This window comes from Phasianus colchicus, chromosome 10 (genome assembly GCF_987193195.1).
Source record: "Phasianus colchicus chromosome 10, bPhaCol1.hap1.1, whole genome shotgun sequence".
In the NCBI taxonomy this organism is placed as follows: domain Eukaryota; kingdom Metazoa; phylum Chordata; class Aves; order Galliformes; family Phasianidae; genus Phasianus; species Phasianus colchicus.
This window is the reverse complement of record NC_143445.1, coordinates 1,405,956-1,431,628: the sequence shown is the minus strand read 5'-3', so window position 1 is coordinate 1,431,628 and position 25,673 is coordinate 1,405,956. Positions and strand designations below refer to the sequence as shown.

Sequence of the window (25,673 nt, the reverse complement as noted above, 5' to 3'; positions counted from 1 at the left end):
ATCACAGGCCTTTCACCTGCAACTTGAGTTGGACTTTCCACTCACTTCTTTGTTCAGGACACCTACAGTCACAGCAGGAACAACTTACAAGCTAATACAGTGTAGCACATGCCAATTTGTAACATCAAATCCCTGATTTAGAGGAACAGAGCAGGAGCAAACCCATTCTTCCTCAATGAAAGCACAAAAGGCATCTTCCACCTGCACTTGACCTATTGTGCAAGTATCTCTATTCATCTGTGTTTCTACTCCGTGGTACCTGGAAGAATGGAGCAATGACTAAAAAACTGGATGAAGTATTTTCTGAAATTTAGAGGTCATATTTAGAGCAAGAAAAATTATACTACTCTGGAGCCTAAACCACAAGCATTTTAGAAAGCAACAACAATCCCTACCCAAAATTCCTGAAACCCTGAAGCACTTAATACAAGCCAGAGGCATCACCACTTTATCACAAGAATAAATTATTTAAGTGCCAAATGCACATAAAACCACTGATCCCTACCTGGTGTTAACAGGGCCACCACTACTGAAGTCAGCTGCAGAGGTTGTTGTGGTGTTTGGTTACTTTTTTTTGTTTGTTTGTTTTAAATTAGCAGAGTTTTTGGGCTCCACTCTGAATTCTGGTATAAGTCAAAGTGACTTTGGCCTTTGACAAAGCTATTTGACAGTGTACATGTTAGTTCTCAAAAGCAAAGAGGCCTGTAATTTAGCAATAACAAAAGCTAAATACATATTCATTTTGCTAGTTGACATTGCAGCTTAACAGTGTTTCAAACAGGCAGCTGTCACGGTTTTGTAATTTTTTTTCTATGAGTATTCCACATCATAATATCATGCAAAGCACGGGAAATTAAAGAGTTAATACTCCAGTTCTGTGGACTGACAACTTGCTGGATACCTGGCTCTCAGAAGCGAAGAAGAACTACATATCCCAGCAGACCTCATGGTCAGAGAGGAAGATAAGTCACAGGAGAAAGGAAGTCATGGGATCTTGCTCTCTCTCTGACTCGCTGCCTGGCAGGGGGTGTGGATGTGCTTCTAAGCCGTGTGCCTTCAGTTCAAAGTAGGTTTCCTCAGTTTCAGAAAACTCTCTCGCTCTCTCTTATTTGATTTGATTTATTAGCCTCAATTTCAATTAGATTGTATTATATTGTGTTATCTTGTATTTCGATATCACAGTTAGTAAAAGAAGTTTCCCTCCTTAGATCACGGTCGCTGATTTTTTTTTGTTTGTTTGTTTTTTGAGCCCAGTTCCCATCTCCCTACCCTTCCCTTTTTCCCTTTCCATTTTTGGGGCCAGGGGGCAGTAGGCCTGTGCATCCCCTGTCACAGGCATAGATTGATCTAGATAACTCCATGACAGCAGCAGAGATGTCAAATATCCTGCCATCTTTAAAATGCTGTACACACTGTAAAAGCTATACTATGAATGCAGCAAGCTGGATCTTTAGCACACACTAAACAACATTCTTTCAGAATTTTGTTGTAAGTCCTGATTTGTATAAACTCAGCTTATAGCATCCACTGTACAGAATATTCCTGAACAAGCACTATCAGAAGTTAAACTTAGTGTAATCCATCCTCTGAAAGCTTTTACTCTTTCATATTATGACAAGCTTTTCAACAGTATTTCCAAACAAAGATCTAATCCAAAACCCAATATTTTAATACTGTTTTAAATGTCTTCATAAACCCCAAGACTCATCATGCCAGAAGTACCTCAATCGAGTCTGGCCCAGCTCAACAAGAGCCAACACTTTCTCAGTCTGATACTCACCCGTCTGTTATGGCTGCTGCCTCAGACTGAGGAAAATTCAGTAACTAAAAACTACTCATCTATAGGAGGAGGCAAAATCAAATGAGAAAGAGAAATTTCCAACCAGCACACCCCTTGCAACTATCTACTTCACACATGAAAAAAGCCCACACTTGCACAGCCACACCAGCAAGAGAGGATCCAGCCACTGCGGGAAGTTTGTAAAATCATTTATGTGCATTGCTGTGGCACAAGAGCTAAACCCATCATTACCTACAGCAGCAAGGCCACCATCAAGAAACACTCATCCACAAGAACACAAGCCAACTTCACCTGGCAGCAAATGCAGCTCAGTCGCATTGCAACTTGAATGGTTTTGCACTAGAAAAACTCTCCAAGTATATTAAGCTCACCAAGCACAATGCATACACACTCTAAGTGTGACTATTTGATTTACCAGTGTTTTAAATACCTTAGTTATTACATTTAAATGAAGAAATGCATGCCAGGAAATGCTAGAAAGATTAATAAGCAGTGCAGGCGAATGATGTCAGCACAGCACTGTGCACTGTTGCAAATGAGTGCAGCATGTTAAACAGCATCTAACCCTATAAACCCACAGCTTCTTTCAGCCAGGGGTAACATCCAGGTAGACTACAGGGAGCAGAGACTCTGTTACCCAAAATTAGCTTTAAAATAAAGATAACATTGATAAAGGCTTCTTTAAAATAATATTTAAAGTCAGAAAGCTAAAAAAATACCAACGCAGCACTGAGCATAGAACTTGAATTTGCCCCTTCTCAGTTAGCACAGCTTGACAGTATACAAGTTGAACCTGAAAAATACAAGTCATGAAAATTCCTTTTCCATAGTCCCTTGTTTCTTACTGTACATTAAAAGAGATATTATTTAACATGATTAGTGAACCTTACCCTCTTAGAATAACAAAGACTCACTAACGCATCATTGATGGCCAAAAGCAGCTATGTCACCAGACTTCAAATAATTGAGAGGAATAAACACGTCCAGCTTTATCAAGCACCACATAAATCATGGGTGTCCAATCTTTCGGCTTGCCTGGTCCAGACTGAGTGAAGATGAATCATCTCAGGACACATATTATTTTACACATGTATGGATATGTATGTATATATTAATGTAGTTGAAAATACTTAAGTAACAAAACTGATCTTACTTTTAATATTTTTTTAATTAAAATGTTAAAAAAAGAGTGCAACAAAAACAAAATGCTAGTGGGATATCTGACCTTGTTTTTGTGAAAGTAATGACTCAGCCTGGTTCAATGGCAGCAGCTCCAGTTCTTAGTGAGTTCTCAAGGTGCTCGTCAGAGATTTTTGATGACATTTTTCTCTCCCTGTATTTGGAAACAGTTGTTCACAACTGTACGTACTGCCAAAAAGCGATGACATGAACGAGGTGTGATTGTGAAGCATGGGATATTTTTCTCTAATAACATGGTGCATATAATATTCTACTACAGTGACATGATCAATTTTTCTGACTGCAAGTCCATACATTTTATTTGAAAATTTGCAGATAATATACGGGAGTTGCAAATATACCCCCCCCAAAAAATTTTTTTTTCAATCTTGAATTCTATTCTTATATTACTTTATCAATATAGAAAGCAAGGCTGCATTTTTTTGCTGTTCCCAGGACTATGCTCAGCCAATGCTGAAAATGATTTGAAATGCTTAGAATTCTTTCCCAAAATCTGAACTTGCCATAATTTAATTTTCATTTTGAATGCTGTTATGGTTTGAAACATAGCACATGCAAGCTGATTTTCACCTTGAAGACGAATATTTAACTCATTTAAAAGAGCTGCCAAATCCATCAAAAATGCTAAATCTGTGAACCATTATCCATGTTCTGGCACAAATTTTCATTTTGATTCCATAAAACACTTGATTTCATTACGTGAATGATAATATCTTTTTAGCATTTTACCCTGAATTATCCACCTTACATCAGAAAAGTAAATGATGTTCCCATAATCAGCATTCATACATATAAGGAATTCCTGTAATTGGCAAAGATTAAGTCCCTTGGACTTTATGAAATTCACAGCTTTGACAATAATTTGCACAACGTTATCCATTTTTAAAGCTTTTGCACATAAATTTTCTTGACATGAGATGCAGTGTTTCACCAAACATGAGTTGCTGGTGGCAACTGCATCATCCAGTAGAAGATTTGAAAAGTCCTCCTTTTTTACCAGCCACTGCTGAGGCACCATCAGTAGCTACACCAGATAGGTTGGCAAAGATTAAAGAAAATGGCTTTAATGTACTTTTTACTTTAACGGCAACAAATAAGCCATTTCTTCAGTGACATTATACTCTACAAGTCTGCATTCGGAAGTCTTATGGATTGATTATTTTTTGGCAATTTTATATTTGCCAAAGTTTAATTATTAAATTTAAAAAATTAGATGTCTGCCAAATAACAAAAAATGTGTGTCTACAAAGGCACACACACGTGCAGGTAGGCTGAAATATTATTCTCAGTAATCTGTGCACTTTACTCACCAAGCAGCACAAGAGCGCATAGCATGCCATGCACACGGGTTTTGACCTGAGTGCGTGTGGTGGGTGCGAGAGCCAAGTTAGCACAGAACTGCATGTTCCCCTCCACAGCATTCTGCTCTTGCCTATGCAGTCCATGCTAGAGCTACGTGCAACCAACTCATGAAAAGTATCACTAAAAATCACAGAATAATGTTAAAAGTTTATGATCTTGTGAGGCCACATCACAGGCTGTGCAGGGCCACACGCAGCCCACAGGGCACAGGTTGGACATGCCTGACTCAGATAATCTACTGGTGTAATTAATAGGGTATGTAGCTACCATCTACTCAAGCATGTCAAAAATACTCGCATGACCTCAAGAGTTCTTGAATAGATCTAAACAAAATCATTTAAAAAAAAAATAATAACGCTGACAAAATAGGAGGATGTCTTGATTTCACTGGAACTATGCCAGCAAATTCGAGGGGGGTGGGAAACCTTGAAAAGAAAAGGAAGGGGAACAGCAAGAAGCATTAGATGCCATGACTCCAGGGAGCTGTTAGCATCAGTAAGCTTGCAGGACAGCTGGAGACCATCAAGCACTGGCGTTGGTCAGCTTCCAGAGCAGGAACTTTTAAGGATAGCATCTACACAACGCTGAATTGTTCAGCTTGTTGCTAAGTGCTTTTTGTCTGGGTTTTTCCACTTCCCTTTGTTGCTTGCCCAGTCCTCATCACTCCTGAATTTTGATTTTTGGCCTAGTTTGCAAACCATCTTCTGCCCAACACCCTCAGTTACTGCACGCCTATACTTTTTGATTTTTCCACCTTAGCTGAAACTCATGGAATCTGCCTCATGCCTGTGACTGAGGAGGAGAACATGTCTATGCCCTAAATTTCACGTCTCTCCATTCACAGGAACATAAACTACTGAACAGCTGGAACAGGTTCACTCCTTCCCAACTCTGAGCCTCTCAAACAAGGCCCTCTTCTGCTCCTCCCCAAAGCCATCCACTCAGCTTCTCCAACCACTTGCACGCCTGTGGGATGTTTTGGAAAAGCAGTGCAGACAAGAAACTTGTCCAGTTCCATGGCCACATCTTTCCTACAAGGATGATGAGCTGCTGCAGGCAGAGACCTTCTCATGACACACATCCACAGTTTTCTTGGTTGTTTCCTCAGAAATTCTGGCTATACTGGGGCTGAAGCAGACACTGTGGCTGTTGCAGCCCCTGTTGCTTACCTCATGTTTGTTACCACTCCTCTGATGCAAGCCCCATAAGTACTCCCTAATCTGCCTTTGGCACCTTCTTCCAAATTACTCTTAACAGATTATTTGCCTTGATGTAAGAGACAAGACTCAGACTGCAAAGTGTCAGGTGCTGCACAGGGCAAGGACTACCTGTGTTGCCCATGGGAGAGCACAAAGGCCACCACCTTCAGACCCTGCACTTCCACAAATAGGCAACTAAATGTTTAATACTGATTAAATAAAATGACTTCCCAGCAATGCTAAGTGAGAAAAATTCTTTAAATGTGAGCCTATCTGGCAGACTTGCTGAGTGTATGATTGTGAATGCTCAAAGGCTTACCAACTCCACAGTGCATGCCAAGTCAAACAATCTACACTCGTTGAGGATTCATCTTTCTTTCCTTCTAGTTTTTATGTTTTTATTTCAACTATAGACAGATGCATAAAGAACATTTTAAAGCAGTCTGGTTGATAGAGATCAGTTGGTCTCCATCAAGTGGATTTGTACATTATTTAGTATAATGCCAACTCCTTCCTTAACTTTCCTGGACAGCATATATAATTGCAATACAGAGGTGAAAGAAAAGTTGCAAGAACTTTCACAAATTTTTACGAAAACCTACCTACTATCACTCATCTTTCATTATACCTCACCACATTCACAGCTGAAAATCCCATACAATTTTTCACCATGAATCATAAACATGCAAAAATTGTTTCTTACCAGAAAATAATATAAGAAAAACTTTCTACCTTGTATCATCTAAAGCCAACAATAAACAATTCAATTACTTCTCTCCAGTGGGGATAGCACTGTCATAGAACTCTGACATGCAGTACTTCCAGGAAAATGCCACAGAAACCACATATTGTGAAAAGCCTGAACTAAAATAGAGATATGTAACTCTCTCTGGATTACAGTGTTTACAGAAAAAAATGAAGTTCATAAATGAATGTTGTAGGTTTCTAGCCCTATTACAAAGAAAACCTCTGAATGCAAATAAATACAAGGCCATCTATTTAGGTTCTACCAAAAGATGAAATAAAAATAGCTTTATGAGAGGAGTGAATTGCCTCATTCATGTCAACTTTGAAGGCTAACAATAATTCAGATATTAATGCCAACTGTTCTACCAACGGCACACGATCTTCTTTTTGTAAGAACTGCTTTACCTGCTATGGTAGGATCTGTAGAAGGTGGTATAGCACAGAACATTTCAAAGACATTGATACATTCATGGTGGGTTTCATTTCTTACTGTTTTTCATTACAGCTGTCAATCTACAAGTATCATAGTGTTAGACTGGAAGAGGAAACCAAAGCTAAGAAAAATCAAGAAGAAATAAGGAACTTATAGATCTTTAGGCACCACCCTCAGAAAGGGAAATTGGAAAGAACAACATAATTGCAGAAGTGAGGAATTCCATGACACTCTGCTCAGATTTGAATTCCATTTCTGCCTTTTTTACCTGAAAGCCATGAAGCCAAAGTGTTCCAATAACACATTCTCTTTCCTTTAAACATGTATCACCCTTCCCCAAAGATTTAATTTTACAGCACTAAACCCAAAAGCTTATGATCTGATGGCCATTTTCATTCTGAAGTCGAGCACCTAAGTCAATGGCAGAAAGCAAAGTTTACTTGATAGTTTCTGTCAGTATTATGCCAGTATTTGAAATTATTTCTTTAGGATTCCAATCTTTTTCATTTTACTTACTTTTAGGAAGAAGAAAGAAGGAAAACTCTAAAACCTCCGAGAAAAGCACCATGAGAACCTCTACATTATTTTCACAAAGTAGTAATTGTTTACGAAGCTGAACCAAAACTGAACAGCTGATTACTAGATAAACACCCTTCACTAAAATCAATTCTTCAGCTCCATCACCCATGACACGATAAGTAATTAAAGGAGGCAACACTAAGTCTACAGCATCACAAAGTCTCTGCATCGTGTTTCCTTTCCTCAGTTCTCAGAATTCTACTGCAGTCAAAACCAGTGACAGTGATGTAATACTAGAGTGTGTTGTCATGAACTGGACCTGAGGCAGGTCCTGTTGGAAGGCAACCCAGAGCACAGAAAAGATAAAAGAGCTCATCATACATGACTAAACTGAACTGGAGTTGAATACTCATTCAGCATGAGCATTCACAAGAAATAAAAACTTCCATGTGCTGTATCAGCATTTTGGCACCACACCCCTGTCCTCGTCTATTCCTTGGCATATCTGCACGCTCCTGCAAGAACAGTTGGCAGAACTTAGTGCTTGTTACAAGCTACAGTGTGTTGAAAAGTGCAACACAACTGCATAATACTCATAGGCAAAAAAAAAAAAAAAATACTAACAGCTTCCCATATCCAATATCCATCATGTACCATATCCCAGAATCATAGAATCACTCAGGTTGGAAAAGATCATCAAGTCCACCCACACCTAACTATTCTACCCTAACAGCCCTTTGCCAAACCACGTCCCTGAGCATCGCATCCAAACAGTTTTTAAACACATCCAGGGATGGTGACTCAACCACCTCCCTGGGAGCCTATTCCAGTGCTTAACAGCCCTTTCTGTAAAGAAGTGTTTCCTGATATCCAACCTAAACTTACTCTGGTGCAACTTAAGGCCATTTCTCCTCGTCCTGTCACCTGTCACCAGTGAGAAGAGATGAATCCCGCTCTCACTGTAAGTAACTTTCAGATATTGGAAGACAGCAATAAGGTTTCCCCTCAGCCTCCTTCTCCCAAGACTAAACAGCCCCAGTTCCTTCAGTCGCTCCTTGTAGGGCATATTCTCCAAGTCCTCCACAAGCCTTGTTGCCTCTCTTTGGACCTGCTCCAGCACCTCAATGTCCTTTCTGTACTGAAGTGCCCAAAACTGAACACAGAAGTCGAGGTGAAGCCTCACCAGTGCCAAGTACAGGACAGGATGACTTCCCTAGTCCTGCTCACCACACCTTTTTTGATCCTAGCCACGATGTCATCGGCCTTCTTGGCCACCTGGGCACACTGCTGGCTCATATTCAGCCAACAGTCCAGCAGTACACCAAGGTCTCTTTCCAGCCACTCCTCCCCAAGCCTGTAAGGTTGCCTGGGATTGTGACCAAAATGCAGGACCCAACACTTGGCCCTACTGAAACTCAAACAGTTTGCCTGATCCAGTCTATCAAGGTCCCTCTCTTGTGCTTTTTCCCCTCCAGCTGATCAACACTCCCTCTTACTGAGGGACTTACTGAGAGTACACTCAATCTCCTTGTCATTAATAAAGATGTTAAACAGAAGCAGCCCCAGTACTGAGCCCTGGGAGACACCACTCACGACTAGCCACCAACTAGATTTACCTCCATTGGTCACAGCTCTTTGGACCTGGCCATCCAGCCAGTGTTTCACCCAGCAAAGCATACGCCCATCCAAACTGTGGGCAGCCACCTTCTTCACAAGAATGTTGTGGGGGACAGTGTCAAAGGCTTTACTGAAGTCCAGGTAGACCACATTGACAGCCTTACCTTCATCCACTAAGCAGGTCACTTTGTCATAGAATGAAATCAGGTTTCTCAGACAGGATCTACCATTCATTGCAGCCTTTCAATATCTGAAGGGAACTTACTCCCAGGAGGGGAGTAAACTCTTCATAAGGGCTGATAATAGCAGGACACGGGGAAATGGTTTTAAGTTAAAAGAGGGAAGATTTAGGTTGGATGTTAGGGGGAAGTTTTTTACTAGGAGGGTGGTTAGGTCCTGGAACAGGCTGCCCAGGGATGTTGTGGATGCCCCGTCCTTGGAGGTGTTCAAGACCAGGTTGGACGAGGCTCTGGGCAACCTGATCTAGTAAAGGTGTATGTTTGGTGGCCCTGCTAGGCAGGGGGGTTGGAACTACATGATCCTTGAGGTCCCCTCCAACCCAGGTCATTCTGTGATTCTGTGATTCTGTGATTCATAAACACATGCTGACTGGGTCTGATCCCCTGGTTGACCTTTAACTGGTCCATGATGGCTCCCAAGATTATCCACTTCATAATGGTACCAATGTGAGACTGATAGGTCTGTAGCTACCAGGATCATCTTTCCAGCCCTTTTTGACGATGGGTATCACATTTGCCAGAAGAAGAAGATGACAGCTTCATATCATGTATAAAAGACCATGGGTTGTTTCTTATAGCTAGGCTGAGCCTAGATTTACACTCAGATCCCTTGTTCCATGCATGTATGGGAACTGCTGAGTCACGGCCTGAACCTCTGATTGATCACCTGAGGCAAGCAATGAGTCAGCCAGGGGAGCACAGGTGAAAGCAATTCACCTGTGCTGCAGGAAGGGGTGGAGCCTGGCTGCACCTCTCCTAGACCCATTTAAGAGCTGACTACCAGTGAGAAAGGATTGCTCTTCTGAAGATCCACTCCACTGGAGTTTCCTGAGTGAGCCCATGACACAGGTAAGCATCCTATCTATTTGCTTTGTCTAACTCTTTTATTTCATTATTATAATGTTGTAATATTATTTGATTATATAATATTCCTTTATACAATTGTCCTTGATTATACACTATCTTAATATTCTTTGATTATATGCATGCAAGACTATGTAAGCCAAGTATTGTACAAAGGACAGGACAGTGATGAAGTAGGTTGCGTCACAGAGCTTGGTTTAACAGCTTGGTTTAACACATGGGTCCCCTGAAGTTAGAAGTGGGAAAGGATTTCTACCCTTCCACCTTTTTCTTTTTGTCTATCTGCCTAGACTATGGAAAATGTTCTTGTTCTACCATGTTCTACCAGGAACAGATTCTACCTGGTGCTTCCAGGAAAGCAGCAATGATTAACAATTGAGGTTGTGAATTAAAAAAGGTAGAAAGTGAAATCACTTCTGATGGAGCTATTCTCCTCTAAGTTCCAAATATATCCAAGCAGGAAAGCCACCAAGCTGACAGCACACAATGTGTCCTACCACCTCCCTTCTAGACAGGAAGCCCCGTATTTCACTGGCACATCTTGAACCAAGATAACTGATGCAGGATACTTTAGAAGATGCTCCAAAAACCTTCAAGTTGAGGCAACAGGCTGAAAATCACTGAAAACCACGGTGAAAGGATACCCCTTATTTGATCCCTTAGATTGCTAACAGTTCCTAGCAGAGACTGCATTTTGCTGTGTGCGTGTTTCAAAGGGGCTGGTACTGGGTCAGGTCTTGTTCAACATCTTCATCAATGACCTGGATGAAGGAAGAGAGTGTTCCTCAGCAAGTTTCATGATGATACAAAGCTGAGAGGAGTGGCTGGCACAGCAGAAGGCTGTGCTGTCATTCAGCAAGATCTGAAAAGGCTGGTGAGTTGGGCAGAGGGGAATCTGATGAGGTTCAACAAGGACAAGTGTAGAATCCTACACAAGTTCTTGCAACACCTGGGGAGGAATAACCACATACATCAGCACAGGTTAGAGGCTCTTCAACTGGAGAGAAGCTCTGAGAAGCAGAACAACAGGTTGGCTTATCAGTACTTAGCTAAATTACCTTGAAAGTAATGTCTCCTATTTTTTGCCATGGAAATAGATTTAAAGATCACTGTAACAGTTTTTAGATACTGCACATTCTCACCTACAAAATAATAACTTTCAACATAGTCAACACCATCAGCTATGCATTTTTGCAAGCAGTAAACAAGAACTATCAAAATCTGCACCAGTGGTGGTGACCCACTGTCACCACTGCTAAAAGGCACCATCTACTGTTTGGTCTCTATCAGCATTCAACAAGTGTCAATGGAGTTTTTTTCCAAACAGTGGAATTCAGCAATAAGTACAAACTAGAACACAGGAAGCTTCATATGAAAATGAGGAAAAATGTCTTGGGTAAAGATGACAGAGCCCTGCTACAGGCTGCCCAGAGAGATGGGAGAAGTCTCCTTCTCAGGGGATATTCAAAACCTGCCCCAATGCTTTAGTCTGTGACCTACTCTAGGGAACCTGCCTTAGCAGGGGGCTGGACTGGGGGATCTCCAGAGGTCCCTTCCAACCCCTATGGCTCTATGATTTCCTTATGCCACTAAGCCAAGGTACTATTAACAGTACATCAAACTGATTGTTTCCCTTCTTGGTTGTGTCTTTCCACTCAAAACTAACAGTGTTATTGATGCTTCAGAACTAATAAGTCATGCTGGGCAAAGTAGTCACAGTGCAGCAGAGTGGTTCCAAGGCAGCCACGCAAAGCAGCAGGCAGCACTGCACTGGTTACACACGTTCAGAAATGCCAGAGGCAGGTGATTAGAAAGGAAGCTGAGCACGGCAGCCATCAGAGACACAGTGGCAGCAAAACTGACATGAGCTGGCCCTATTCAATCGCTGCTACTCAGCTCATGTTTTGGCCCCTGTGATAGTGACTCTAGAATAAACTTCCCAAACATAAGCCAACAGCCCTGCCAACAAATGACACTGACGCTTTTCATCACAGTCGGGGTTTACTTCTATCTGAGAATGTCACAGATTGTGGCAGGTCCATGAGCAGCAAAGGGGGAGCTCCTCCTTTTAGATCACAGACAGGTACCATCAAACTACAGTTACTTTTTGGGGAAAGCAAATGTTTATATTTCCTGGCTTATTTAGGGCAACTCAGATGAGGAAGAGTAAATTTGCTAACTGCAGCCTGAAACTGAAAGGCAATTCTTTATCCTAAGTTGGGACTGAACAGTCAGGGCAGTTTGCTCTAAGGGAGGTACCAGGAATACAACAGAAGCATGTGGGTAATGTGTGGAAAAAGGGGAGTTCAAGTCCCTAACACCTTGTCTGGTTATTGCTGTTAGACTGTGTTAAGTCACTGTCTATTATTATTATTATCTTGTAATGGGCAATAAGCCTTCCTCAGGGGGAGAGAGGAAGCCAGGGAGATGCCCAATGGGTCGATTGCTGGAAAAAAATGGTGTTCAGTCACCAACAAGTAACCTTGGAATTCTAGATCCTTTGCTCAACAGGGAAACAACACCATTATTAATGGGGGGCCTATTAATAATAAGCTGTGGAGCAGGGTTAAGAGGGAGCTTGAAGGTCATCATCCTCAGCTGCAGAATTTAGATGGAGACTTCAAAGTTTGTAGTTAGAACAAGAGGTGTGTGGATTTTTAAAGTTGGACAAAGAACACTACTGTGTTCGTATTCTAATATTATACAGGATTTGGAAGAAGGAACGAATAAAATGAGAAGTTGCAGAAGACAGCCAAATCATTAGGCAGATTAACAAAATGGGCTAAATAAAGTCCTCCGGGGATAGGAAGATGGTCACTCAGAGGATGTCTTGCTTCATTATTAGGATTGATATTTCTTGTTCTTATAATGGGATGTGAGAGAACAGTAGAAAAGAATGTGTATGAAATTAAGTTGAAGTTTGTCAATGTAGCTTAAGAATTTATCGAGCACAATGGATTTGATTGTTTTATTGTTTGTTTGCTTCTATGTATGCGATTTTGTAATGTATCATTAAGACATGAATTGTTTTAATGGAACAGTGAACTAGATCCATGACCTACTGAACTTTAATTTTAGATTTTTGTAACAATTACATAAGTGAGACTACCAAAGTATGTAATTTTATAAATCTCAAAGGGGTGAATTGTTGTGGACCATTGTGACCATTTTACATAACAGGAAATAGATTGCTTGCAGTATGTTCCTGCCTACATAGCAAGACACCCCCCAAGGCCACTCTGAAGATAAGAACCAGTTACAAGAAGTCCTCAGTCCTGCAGTCAGTAAAGCATCCACAAAAGGAACTTTCCATCCTTAATAAAGCAAAAAGACCAGAGAGTTCAACTAAAGGACACATGGAGAGAGACAGAGAGGGAGACAGATGATCACTGAGGGGCTCAGGACCACCACCACAAAAGGACTTAGCATGTGCAAGGAGGCAGAATCCTAGTTAATGATTTTTGGGGAAGTATTGAATACATTTGTACCATCCAGGAAAACAGTCACAGATGTAATACAAATAATGTACATAAGCTGAAGATCTTTTGTGCCAGGTACGCACGGTTAGGTGGAATGACTTTCCCATGCATCCAGCACTATAATAAAAGAATGCCTGCCTCTTAAGACCACGCTGGTCTTAAGGAGTTATCTTTTAGACTGATGTTTTTGTCCAATAAGAAGTGTGCATGCTATTACAAAGCTCATTTGACTACATTCATTAACTACTACACATCCCATACTACACTGGAAGGACAAACAAAAAAAAACTTTATTCCTTCTCTATCAGCAGTACAAATGCATAGAGCACTGTTACAGAGCAGCACAAGCCCAAGGAGTTTTTCCACATGTGAATACTAAAGCAAGGAGGAAAGTGATAAGAACAGGATAAGAAGGAAAAGCCCTGCATTTCAAGAAAGGAGAGTCAGGTTTTGCATTAGGGGAGAAAAAAAAACCAAAGCAGTAAGATCATAGCATGGCCCGAGCTGAAAAAAAGGACGACAAAGATCATCTAGTTTCAACCCCTCTGCAACGTGCAGGGTCAGCAACCACCAGACCAGGCTGCCTAGAGCCACATCCAGCCTGGCCTTAAGGACTGGAATAAACAACCTAAAAAAGTTGTGATCATCTAGAACTGCTTTAAATACAACTAATCCTGGCTCCAACTAGCAGGAGTGGGCCAGATGACCAGTTCAGGACCATTCCAGCACTGTTTTCTATTACCTTACTCTTTCAGAAGCTCTCAGCAGTGTATTTTTCTAATTACACTCCATTTGCACCAGATTCCCTTTGCCTTATTCACAGTTTCTAGCACAAACACCCAGGGCAAGCTTTCCTGGACTCCAGCTCCTTTGGCACTAAGTTGCTGTACCTTTTGTGAGAATTTGGCCCTTAAGATCTGTTAGGAGTAGAGCTTTAATTTCACAGCAGGAATCTTGCTTATTTTTCTCTATATTTGAGAATAAAGGGAAGACTATGCAAATGCTCTGCTACTAAGACCTGAACAAAGTGGAAGTAAACATGTAAATGTGAATGGGAGGCCTTTTCAAAAGTAAAATGACTTTGTCAGGGTCCTTTTGCACTATGTGCATGGATGATTTGCGACAAAACAAAAAACTGCTAGCCCAGCACATCACCCATGTCAGAGATTAGAGCAATTCAAAACCCTTGGTAGTTCAAGCACTTTCTGGAACTAGAAAGGCTTTCTTAGGCACCACTTAGTTTCTTTATGGCTTTTACATGACTTTGATGTGCACCTAAAAGTGAGGAATCTTAATCTGAATGTTTTCTATGGAAAATACTGTGCTGTATATAAATCACAAAACCTTGTCACCCTCATTAGCATGAGTCAAGAAGCTGGAAAAGCTTTGTGCCTGAAGCTAAAAATTCTGAGTTGCTATTTTTATACCTAAATAAGACCCCTGCATTTCCAGGCACTGAACTACTTTCAAAGACTTTGTCTAGTAATTGCATTGCAGTAATATTCCTAACTACTGACAAAGTATGGAGTGTGATGTGGTAGGTAAGTTATAAAAACATCACCTTCTCCCATTCTCATCCACTCTTCAAATAAGAGATTTAAAGTTTCTTAAAGTAAAGCTCCATGGAAACAAACAATTCTTCACATGTTACAACATCTCTGAGTGCAAACATAACTGTGTAAATAGAAGCTTCATCCTCCCCCCCCACTATGCACACTTAACCTCCAGTAGCATTAATGGAAATTATGCATGCATAACGAGCAGAGAACAGTCCCCTCTGAATAGGACCCTTGTTGGAACAATGAATACATTTAACCATTAACATCTAGGGATCTGCAGAAATAATCCAACCTAACTAGCCACCAAACAAAGCTACCATAACCTATCTGATATGATTCAGAAAGTGGCTCTCAGAAATTCCTCTCTCATAAAGGACTTGACAGTGGTCTGCAGCATAGAATCTCTTTCCTGGGTTGAAACTCTTAGACAATAATGGTCCTCCACAGTGTCTGTCACACATTCTGTGTGATGGAGAGCTCTGGAGAAAGACCATGACCTCAGGAATCAAGCAAAGTAATTAGAAAACCAAAAATCCAAATATATATATATGCTTCATATGCTTACATACTATATATATGGTACATATACTATATATATCCATATATATATACACTGTTCAAATGCTTACATACACTGACCTTTGGTATTGATGGAAACCCAGTAAGAACACTGCAGGGAAGAATATGGCACATAACAACTAAGCAATACAGATCAAAAGGAGAAAGGCTGATTAAAGAGAACTTCTAGGGGGAAAATAGCTGTCTTCTACAGCTGTGAAGTTCCTACGCAATTGCCTGGCTGCATTTGGGTTTTACTCTCATGTTTTAGCTATCAAAATGCAAGACAGAACCTGAGGATGTTATCTGGCTTAATGAGGATTTTGATCCTGAGAATTCTGAGTCATTACATGATACATTAAACAGTATTATCCATGAGATTTAAAATTTCTCCATCAAGTGCTTTCTATATTCTTTGAACTAGTACCTTGAAAAATCACAAGTATAAAATGTATTTCTTAATTTTGCATGTGTGAGTACGCTAAGAATGTAATTAACAACCATCCTTTAAAACTGTTGTACTAGGAATATCGAAATAGATGAATTTATACTCATAATAGCATACGCATTATCCATAAGAGAAAGTTATCACTACTCCTCTATAAATTCTTCGCTAAATACTGCGAAGACACTTGGTGCTGGACAGACTTACAGACTTACAGCCCCAAGGCAGTCCAGGACACACGTACTCCAAAATTCATCTTTCACATTGCTAGGGCCAAAGGCTTTTTTGTATAAAAGAGGTTACCTTCAATCCATAGTGAGTCTCAGAGTGCCACCCTATCACAGAAGTGTAGAAACCTTTCACTTTAGGAATAAACTGCACAGAAGCAGCTAAGATCTGCTGAACCACAGAGCAGTGAATTTAATTACACTGCATTTCTTGGCCATGCAGCTTTCCTTGCCATCAGACACCACTAGACTACATGACTTCACGTGGACTTGGCAAAATCTTCCCAACAACATGAGATTCATTTTACACCCTAAACTGGTGATATAAATCCTGTCCTTATGCTCTTCCCACAAGGTGGCTGTAAGGTCCAGAATTGTTAAAGCAGTTCAAACAGGCATCTAATTCTGGGTATTAATATTGCTGCAAAAAAAAATTAGCTCTTGAAATGGACAAAAGACACCCATAACAAAGCATTCTGGACACATTACCTTTCTAACAAACAGAGCAGAGACATGCATCTTTAAGATGATAATTAATTAAATCTTTGGCTAGGTATTTCATTTCATCCACTCATATTATCGCTTAGAGATTATCTTAATGCGAATGAATCAAGAATTTATAAATATCTCTTCATAGGTATCGACATGCTTCTACCATGTTAAGCAGTGATATCTGATCACACTGACAGAGATTGAGACAGCAGGTATAAATTCTGTGTCACGGGCTTGGCTGCTGTTTGGAAATTTATTCTGATCCATCAAAATTTGTGTTTTCCCCTAGAACCAGATGCAGTGCTCTAAACTATAACTGATGAGTATCTATCTGAGGTATTATTAAACATATGCCTCTTCATCATGCTATTTTATGCTTTCATGGGAGAAAGATTCAATTACAAAGACTTTATAATGCTTGGAACTATAGCTCATTTTATATAGCCTGAAAGCAAAATCATTTTTAGAGAGAAATCCATTCTATTCCAGGATGCATTTCACACACAGTCTTGCTTGACACAGATCCTCAAGTTCATGCTCATTTTCATGATTAATTTTTATAAAAGCTTTTACTCATTTTGATGTACTTATTCTATTGATGTACATAGCAATTATTATTGTGCCAACTTGGCTTCCACTTATCACATTAGTGCCTTTTCATTAGCACCACCCCTCGGTTAAGTAGAACTGAGGTGTGGGGAGGATATTTTTCAGTTACTTTCTGATTAGACTTAAAGATAGCACAACTACAGGGGCAAATAAGGTGCTACAGAGGCAGCTCTTGGGAGTCACTAATATTTTAAGGACAGGTCATTTGTTCCTAAGTCTGTACTCAATTTTGCGTTGCAATTCAGAATAACCAGATCTTGACGTGATCATAAAAAAATTAAATGACTACAGCCTTTTGCACAGAGATTTCAGAGAAAAAGAACAGACCACTTGAATCGTAGGAATGCTTGGCTCGTTCCCTTGATTCTCTTTGATGACAAGGGGGAAGTCAATTCTCAGCTGACTTTTGGATTCCTTTTTTACAGACGTTTACAGCAAAGGTCCAAATAACTAAGCCAGTCTTCCGTGCTCACTTAGACCAAATGGTCATGCAAATCACAGAGGACACTTTCTAAGGCTCACAGATATGAGTTCTAGAGATTTCCATCAAGCACTAGAGGTTTCCATCTGGCAGTGGAACAGTGATTCACTCTATGAGGCACTAAGTAAGTTTGAACAGATTTTTTTGCATACAGATTTCTCCCATGAGGGCATTACAGAGTGGGCAACTGGGAAAAGAAACAGAGAAGGAAAGATATTAGCACTGGCGTAAGTCTTGCTACAGTCATCACCAGCCTCAGGTTAACACTCCTGGTGATGATCTGAACCTGAAAAGGGCCATAAAATCTTAACAAGATTAATGATGGAGGCATCCTTTCTCCAGAGGAGCTGCAGGCTGCAAAAGCATAACTTTTTTTCTGCTCACAATAGCTGTCACCATAAGCACTGTTCACAGCCTGTGACTGCTCAGAGATTCAGGACAAACTGCTTCCTCTCTTGGACTTGGTCTGGAAGGAAAGAGGGAAGAACGGATGATTTTCAGGTTCAACTTCCAAGTAATCAGAAACCAAGAAAAACTACAGCATTTTTCCTATCATAAAGAATTACGGGGAAATCAGCCTGAAGAAATGAAAGTACCTCACTGATACTTTGTCCAGCTGCAGTCCTGCTGCTCCCTTTGCTGGCAGCCTTTCAGCCCCCTAAGAATAACATTATCATGACACAGCCAACAACATGGGAAAACTGAGGCACAGCTGGCCTCATCTTAGGCTATTCAGAGAGTGACAAAACTGGTAGAGGTGTACCATGTAAGGAAATCTCCCACTGTAACAAGGCACAAGTAATGCCAAGGACATTTCACAAGGTTGTTACAATTAGCAGCTATGACATGATAGTTATATTTTCTAAAAGAAAATTAAACTTCATGTAAAGAAGATTATTTCTTTGCTTGTTCTAAAAAATCTCAACCATTCTACTCTTTTTAAGCATTAATGTGTATCCAACAATTCTTTCTCCCAGGCATACTCTTCATCCATATGGCTGAATGCAGTATGCACATTCACATAGGTGAACAGGAACCTGGGCATAAATTGCCTTCCCACCAAAGACTTATTAGTTGCTCTTCCTTATGTGGCAAAAACTTTCCAGAGCCAATAAAGAAGTGCCTTTCACATCTGGTAAGCACAAGGCTTAAGAGTGACTTTGACAGAATGTTGATGTGAACAAAATGTGTTTCAACACTGCGTCTTTACCAGAGGAATTACAGTGTTCTCATTGAGATTATAGAAATAAAGAGCTGAGTGATAAGAGAAAAAAAACAGGGAAAATAAAGTGTGGTACAACCTCCTCCATTTTAAAATGGTTAGATTAATAGATATTTTTGGATATATTCAAAAATGGATCTAGCTCATGCTCCTTTCTTTATACATGACAGAAGCTTTGCCACAGGCTGAGAGACAGTCTCTCACTCATCCAAGGAGCTTCTGGTAGGAATCTAGGACTCTTTTGTAAAGTCACAAAGTAAAATAGATTTAATGTATAAATTAGTAATGCATGTCCAGCTCTGCAATGGGACATTCAGTGTGTGTGTGTATATATATATATATATATATATATATATATATATATATATATATATGCATACATATACACGGTAAGGAACTGCTGATGTAAAGATGCTGCTGATTTAAAGATGCTGGATGACAGTAGAAAATAAAGAAGCACTTTGCAGGACAAAATCTGCTCTTCAGAATTGAGTTCCAGAGCCAACACTCTTTGTTAAGCAGTAGAGCAGCACGAGAAGCAAACTGTCCTTTCAGCAGTCCTCAACAAGATTATCATTCAGGGGATAAAGATGTCCTAGAACTCTTTTATGAGTGACAGATATCCTTCTTGCTTACCAGAAGTCATCCCAATTTTCTCTCTACAACTTACATGTTTGAATATAGTTTTCTTCATATACTAGCCAAGAAGCAAAAGAGACAGAACTGGGGGCCTGTATGAAGAGGGAGGATTTTCTTATGGTTACATGATCAGCAGAGGAAACAAGGGCTACTTCTCTGTTGGCTCAGCTACAATTCACTGTCTGATTGCGGACAAGTCCAAGAACCCAGTTGGGTTCATCCAGTTTCCTAGAGTGAATTTGGATGCAGTCAGCCACCCCTGTGATCAGTGCCAGGGAAAAAGCCCATAAATAAACAGAACCGTAAGCACAGCCAGTGCCTACATGCAGCTACACTGTAATACAACCCAGGGTTCACAAGGTATTTCTCACTACAGCCCCATGTCTGGGAGGAATACCATGCATTGCGGTAAGCATCAGCTTTGAGTTATCTAGACTCTCTGGAACCACAGGCTTAGTTCCTTGGCAGGATTAATGCAGCTCTTCATCCTTGGAGTCAACATATAATTCTCACTCATCAAAATGTTCACCTAGGAACTCCCACAAAAACATCCCAGCTTGCTCAGCCTGTGACAATCAAAGTACAAAACCAGGAGCTTATTACCTCAATTTCCAGTCTTGGGGAAGACCCTTCTTTTGAATCCCAGCCAAAGCAGCAGTACCTGATCAATCTGTTTGCTACTTGCAGCAAATTACCCTTGAAACATTCACTGTTTGTTCAAGAAAAGCATCACAAGAAATACATTACAGACTCCACTAGCAGAAAACAAAGTCCTTCAGACAGACCAAGGAGATCTGCTGATACCTGTTGTTAGGACTTCCTCTCTACTCCATGTCAAAGCACTATTCTTTCCTAGTCCTGCACTCGTTAACGGTATAGATTTCACCTGAACAGAAAAATCTCACATCTTTATTGAAACTATGAAAGAAAATTTAAGAGGAGTCTTTTGAGCATCTCTAAGAGCTCTCAACAGGAGGTGACAGCTTTCAGGGAGGCCACACTTTAAGAACAGAACAAATGATGTTTCCACAGGGGTCCTTCTTGTTCCCCATGCAAATACATTTTGTGGAGGAGATCAACAATCTGCCTTCAGACCTGTTTTCTTGTCATCAGGGCCAGCACAGAGTTCACAGGCACCAAGCTTAAGAAGTGCATTTATCTTTACTTAAGTTTAAAACAGTGAGACAGTAAGTGAAGCGATACAGCAAGTACAATACAGAACAAGGCAACGCACCTAACCATCACTACGTGAGGACAGCAATAGCGATTAAGAAAGATACAGCACCAGTTGCCCCACTGCTTTATCATCACACAACGGGGAGGTCCTGTGCAGTGCATCCACTCCCAGGTGAGGTCTCCAACTTCACTACAAGTGTGTCCAGCTTTTATGTTGTTGAATAGACAAGTTTATGTGACAATTAGGCGGAAACATCTGCTTTCATTCCGCCTTTGGATTCTACCTCAAGCCTGGCCAGGGCTCAAGGAGGAACCAAGGAAGTTTGTGTACTCGTAGGCCTTGACACCGTGCTTCAAAGCAAGGAAAGGTTAATACATTCTCATAATGCTTTATCTAAGCTACAACTCTTGCTAATGAGATGTTTTGTCCAAGATGCATATTTTGTTAATGATCACACACATTTTGCTAATAACTAGATACTGATTCTGGGTTGTGAGATTCATCTGGAGTTACTTTTACTAAGTGTGAAACAAGCACCACCTGTAGGAGATAGAAACTATGCACCAGCCAGTTTCAGCCTGCTGCCTCCCTATCCAGCTTGGAAAACCTCCCTCCTCAACCAAGCTGCTGATTTTCCTGAAGATTACAAGAATTTAATAATCTGTAAGACTAACTTCTGCCAGATTCATTGTACTCGTTAGCCAATAAATACTGGCCAAAGGCTTTCAACACTACTGTGACTGAAAATATCTGGTAAAAAGATAACATGACTGCAGAAATTCTGTGGGTTTTTTTTCTTGTTTGGTTTTTGTTTGGTTGGTTTTTTTTTTTTTGAGAAACCCAACATGCAGATGGACGAGAAGCACCCCAATGCATGTGCTGGTCATGAATTTTTAGAATGGCCCTCAGTACCCTACTGTGTGCCTGGTGGGGCAGAATAAGGTATATCCACTGATAACAGCTGCCAGATGGAAACACTGGAAAACGCTTTGGTACTGAATTAATTAAGAGGGCATAAGGCAGGAGGCATTGCTGCCTGGCAAGAGGCATCAATAACACACTGGAGCTTTGCTGGAGCTAAATACACCTAACAAACAGGGAAGATCAACGCACACTGCATTTCCTTAGCTCTATTCTGCTCCAAAAATCCTTTTCCTCTTTGTGAAAGCTAAAATTTAAAAGGATATTGCCCTCCCTCACCTTCTCTCCTGCCATTTATCTTCTGAGAGCTTGTTATTGAACAAGAAAATTCAGTATGACGCAAGGAATGCAATGAAGCCATCTCTGAGGCATCTTTCCTCCAGAGCACAACATGGTTTCCCCCACACTTCATTCACAATACTAGAGCTCTATTACAGTCTTTTATATGTTCTATAAAAGCTTTGAGACTTCTTCCAGGAAGAGCTCAGGAAAGAGCACAACACAGTAGACGAGAAGCCTTGTTTTACCTGTTCTCTTTTTTTTTTCTTTTTCTTTTCTTTTTTTTCTTTTCTTTTCTTTTTTTTTCTTTTTTTTTTCTTTTCTTTTCTTTTTTTTTTTCCCAGCTTCCACATATAGCTCTCCAACTGGAATCTGATTTCTCTATCAGCACAAGAGAACAGTAGCAAGATTCAAGCCTCAGAATGCCATTCCTGCTTATATCTTCTTACCACAAACCAAGGTCTCCTTAGTCATAGACAACTTTCCAGCTGCACGCAATCTGCACTACTTTATGCAAAGAGAAGGTGAAGATCACCAGCACTGTGCAATTCCTTATGCCCACGGGAGCTGTCTCTGCTCAGACCAACAGCCTATCAAACCTACCCCTCAGACAGAAACCAATGCAGAAAACACACCCCAAACTAGTTTCAACTAAGAATTCTTTTCATCAGCCTCTGCAGGCTTGAAGTGATCTGAAAACAAACGAAGTTAACAACTCAGACTGACAGGTATCCCGGCACACACACACACACATACACACACACACACACAGCGTGCTAGCCAGAGGCAGTTACAGACTGTTCTGTAAGAGACTGGCAGCCTTTTCTTTTGTGTTCCAGTCTTGCAAATATTTTTCTTAAAACATGAGGAAAGTGGGAAAATGACTTCATTATCCAGATAGATCTATGGTCATTCATAAGATTTACATCATCTGACTCCATGAAGCACTTCACTCCCTTACAATGAATTCAAGAGAGTACTTAGAAAGCAAACCTTTTACTATGTGCAACTTTTCCACTATATAAAAAAAAAAAAAGAACATAACACTACTCATCAATTTTCACAAATACTAAACGCTGTGGACTTGCTGCTCAACAGAGCAAAACCGAGTTCTGCTGATCACATCCCTCCAAAGCATTACTCCTGTCTTTCTCAATGACTTTCTGAATTTACAAGCAAAAGAAAACTTCCAAATTCAGAAATTACGACACATTTCCCAGGACCTCTACACCTGGCCAGCAAAACAAGTACTCCTTAATAACTCAGCTACAAGTTTGCCTTCTAAGAGATAATTCCTGAAAGGATTTTTCTGCGCGAAGAACTCAGCAAAAGGATCACAGTAGCCCTAACGAAACGTGGGGGGCGGGGGGGAGGGGAAAAAAAAGTCCGATGCTTCCGGTGACGGTCAGCAAGAAATACCTGCAGGCTGCAGACACCCAGACGTCTCGCTGCTCTCCCTCCCCCCCTCCCTCCCCCGGGACTTCTACAGAAACGCGCGAGCGATGCACAGAGCCCCGCCAGCCCCGGGCTGCCTCCCTCGGGCCGAAGGCAGCAGCGCTCCGACGGCGGCGCGGCGCCGAGCGGGACCCGAATGCGACCCCGGGAAGACGCGCGCCGCCCGGCAGCCCCCGAACGGCGGCCTCGCGGTGCGGACGGTACTGACCAGCCGTGGGCACGTCGGGGACCAGCTTGAGGGGCCCGATCTGCCGCAGCTGGAACGCCGTCCGAACTTCGTGGCAGCTGGGAGCCCTGCCCGCCGCCAGCCCCGCCGCCGCCGCCAGCAGCCACAGCCGCAGCAGTCCGCGGCTCCCACCGGCGGCCATCTCGCACCCAGCGGCCGGACCGGGCCGCAGCGCTGCGGGGCACGGGCCGTCTGAGGGCGGGGGGGATGGTGGGGGGCGGCCGCGAGTCCCCCGGCCCGGGCCGCCTCCCGCCCGGCGCCGCCGCCCCGCCCCAGCGCCCGCCCTGCCGCTCCGCGAGCGCGGCCAGTCCCGGCAGCTCCGGCGCGGAAGTTTTCGCAGAGCGCTCTGCGGCCGCCGAGGTCCGCGCCTGGCAGCGGGTGCCAGCAGAGCGTGGCTGCAGCGGCCCGTCCCACGGGGAACGCTCCCTGGGGGGATGCAGGCGGCAGTCCGGGGGAGGAGGTGAGCGGGGCACAGCGCGAGGAAGGACGTGCGGTGTCGCTCCCGGAGTCCCCGCTGGATGACTCGGAGGGCACGAGAGAATCCTTAGGAGGCGAGCAGCAGCTCCAGCCAGCCGTCACCGCGGGACACGGGGAAAACCTTGCACCAGCAAACATATGTCCCCGTGTACTGACTGCATACGCAAACTGTTGGCTTGTATAAATAAAAAATGCACAGCTGTTAGATCCTACTTTGGGGGCACACGGAACACGCTGGCAAGTGTGTTCCAAGTGGCACTGAACTCTGAAATCACTCCAGAAAAACCCTCAACAGCAACAATCAAGTATCCTAGAGGCACACACCTATCCGTGCGTTTCATGTATAAAACTCAGCAACTAAGCTCTGAGTCATTTTCCTGTTCTGTAACTGTACAGAGAAAGAAAAAAAAAAAAAAAAAAAGTACAGCTCTTTCAGGACGTGGTCCAGGTGCTGAGCTGCTGCTGGGACTCCCTCGAATTGCTGCTGTACCCGCAGCACAGCACAACCGCAGGAGCACTGACCCCGGGGGAGGGCCGGCCGCCCGCAGCGGCTCGAGAGACCCGCAGTCCCCCACCTCGGGCCGGGGCTCTCCTCTGCTGCCTCCTGGGCTGAGACCCCCACGAGAACCGGGGTGCTGTCAGAGCACTTCTGCATCCCGTTGTCTGCCCTGGCATACTTAACCATTGAGCACTCTTAGTGCCCTTCAGCACACAATATTCTCAGCAGCTATTTTCCACCTCACAGGAACAACCGTTTCCAGAGACACAAATCCCAAGGCATTTCTCACAAAGAGAATCTTTCAGGCATGCAGAGCATGGTATGAGCTACTGTATGTTATCTTATTTCTTTAAGTTTCCTTGTGACCCTTAGGATGCTTCTAATGTCTTCCTAGAGCAACAGGATATTCCACCTCAGCTAATGTAACTATTACACTTTCCCATAAGAAGTACTGAGAGGCTGAGTTCACTGTTGTGTCTGAGTTGTATTTTAATAGCTAGAAATGCAGATCTTCTAAGCACTTTGCGGGTTCTATCTTTGTTCCTATCAAGACAGCAAGAGATTAATTCTTTTAATCTCTTTAATTCTTTTTTTGTAAAACAAAATCCAGTTTGATACAGAACATTTGAACTTGTAAACCACAGGCTGCACAGAGAGCCGTGGGTGCCCCATCCATGGAGGTGCACAAAGCCAAGCTGGATGGGCCCTGGACAGCCACACATGTGTTTTGTTTAACCTTGTGCCCTGTCCTAAAGATGTTATGCAGACAATACTCCCATTGACTTCAGCAGGAGTTGTGACAGAAAAGAAACGGCAGGGTGATGGATTTGGCAAGTAATTTATCTGATGAAAACAGCATTACTTGGCATATATACATTATTCTCTGAATAGCATCCAACCAGTCCTGTGCAAGAGACTGAGGCATTTAATTCAGTGGAGGTTTTGCC

At 42.0% G+C, this 25,673-nt stretch overlaps 1 protein-coding gene across 6 annotated transcripts in view; it reads right to left on the bottom strand.

The window, feature by feature from the left end:
• The window catches only part of LOC116236404 (glypican-5-like), a 432,491-nt gene extending 408,562 nt beyond the window's left edge, over positions 1-23,929 (bottom strand). For all 6 annotated transcript variants that reach the window (XM_090146956.1, XM_090146957.1, XM_090146953.1 and 3 more), the window contains exon 1: positions 23,733-23,929. In XM_090146956.1, coding sequence (XP_090003082.1) covers positions 23,733-23,892 — 160 coding nt within the window. In that variant the 5' untranslated portion in view covers positions 23,893-23,929. The remainder of the gene's footprint in view (positions 1-23,732) is intronic.
• Positions 23,930-25,673: the final 1,744 nt, after the last annotated feature.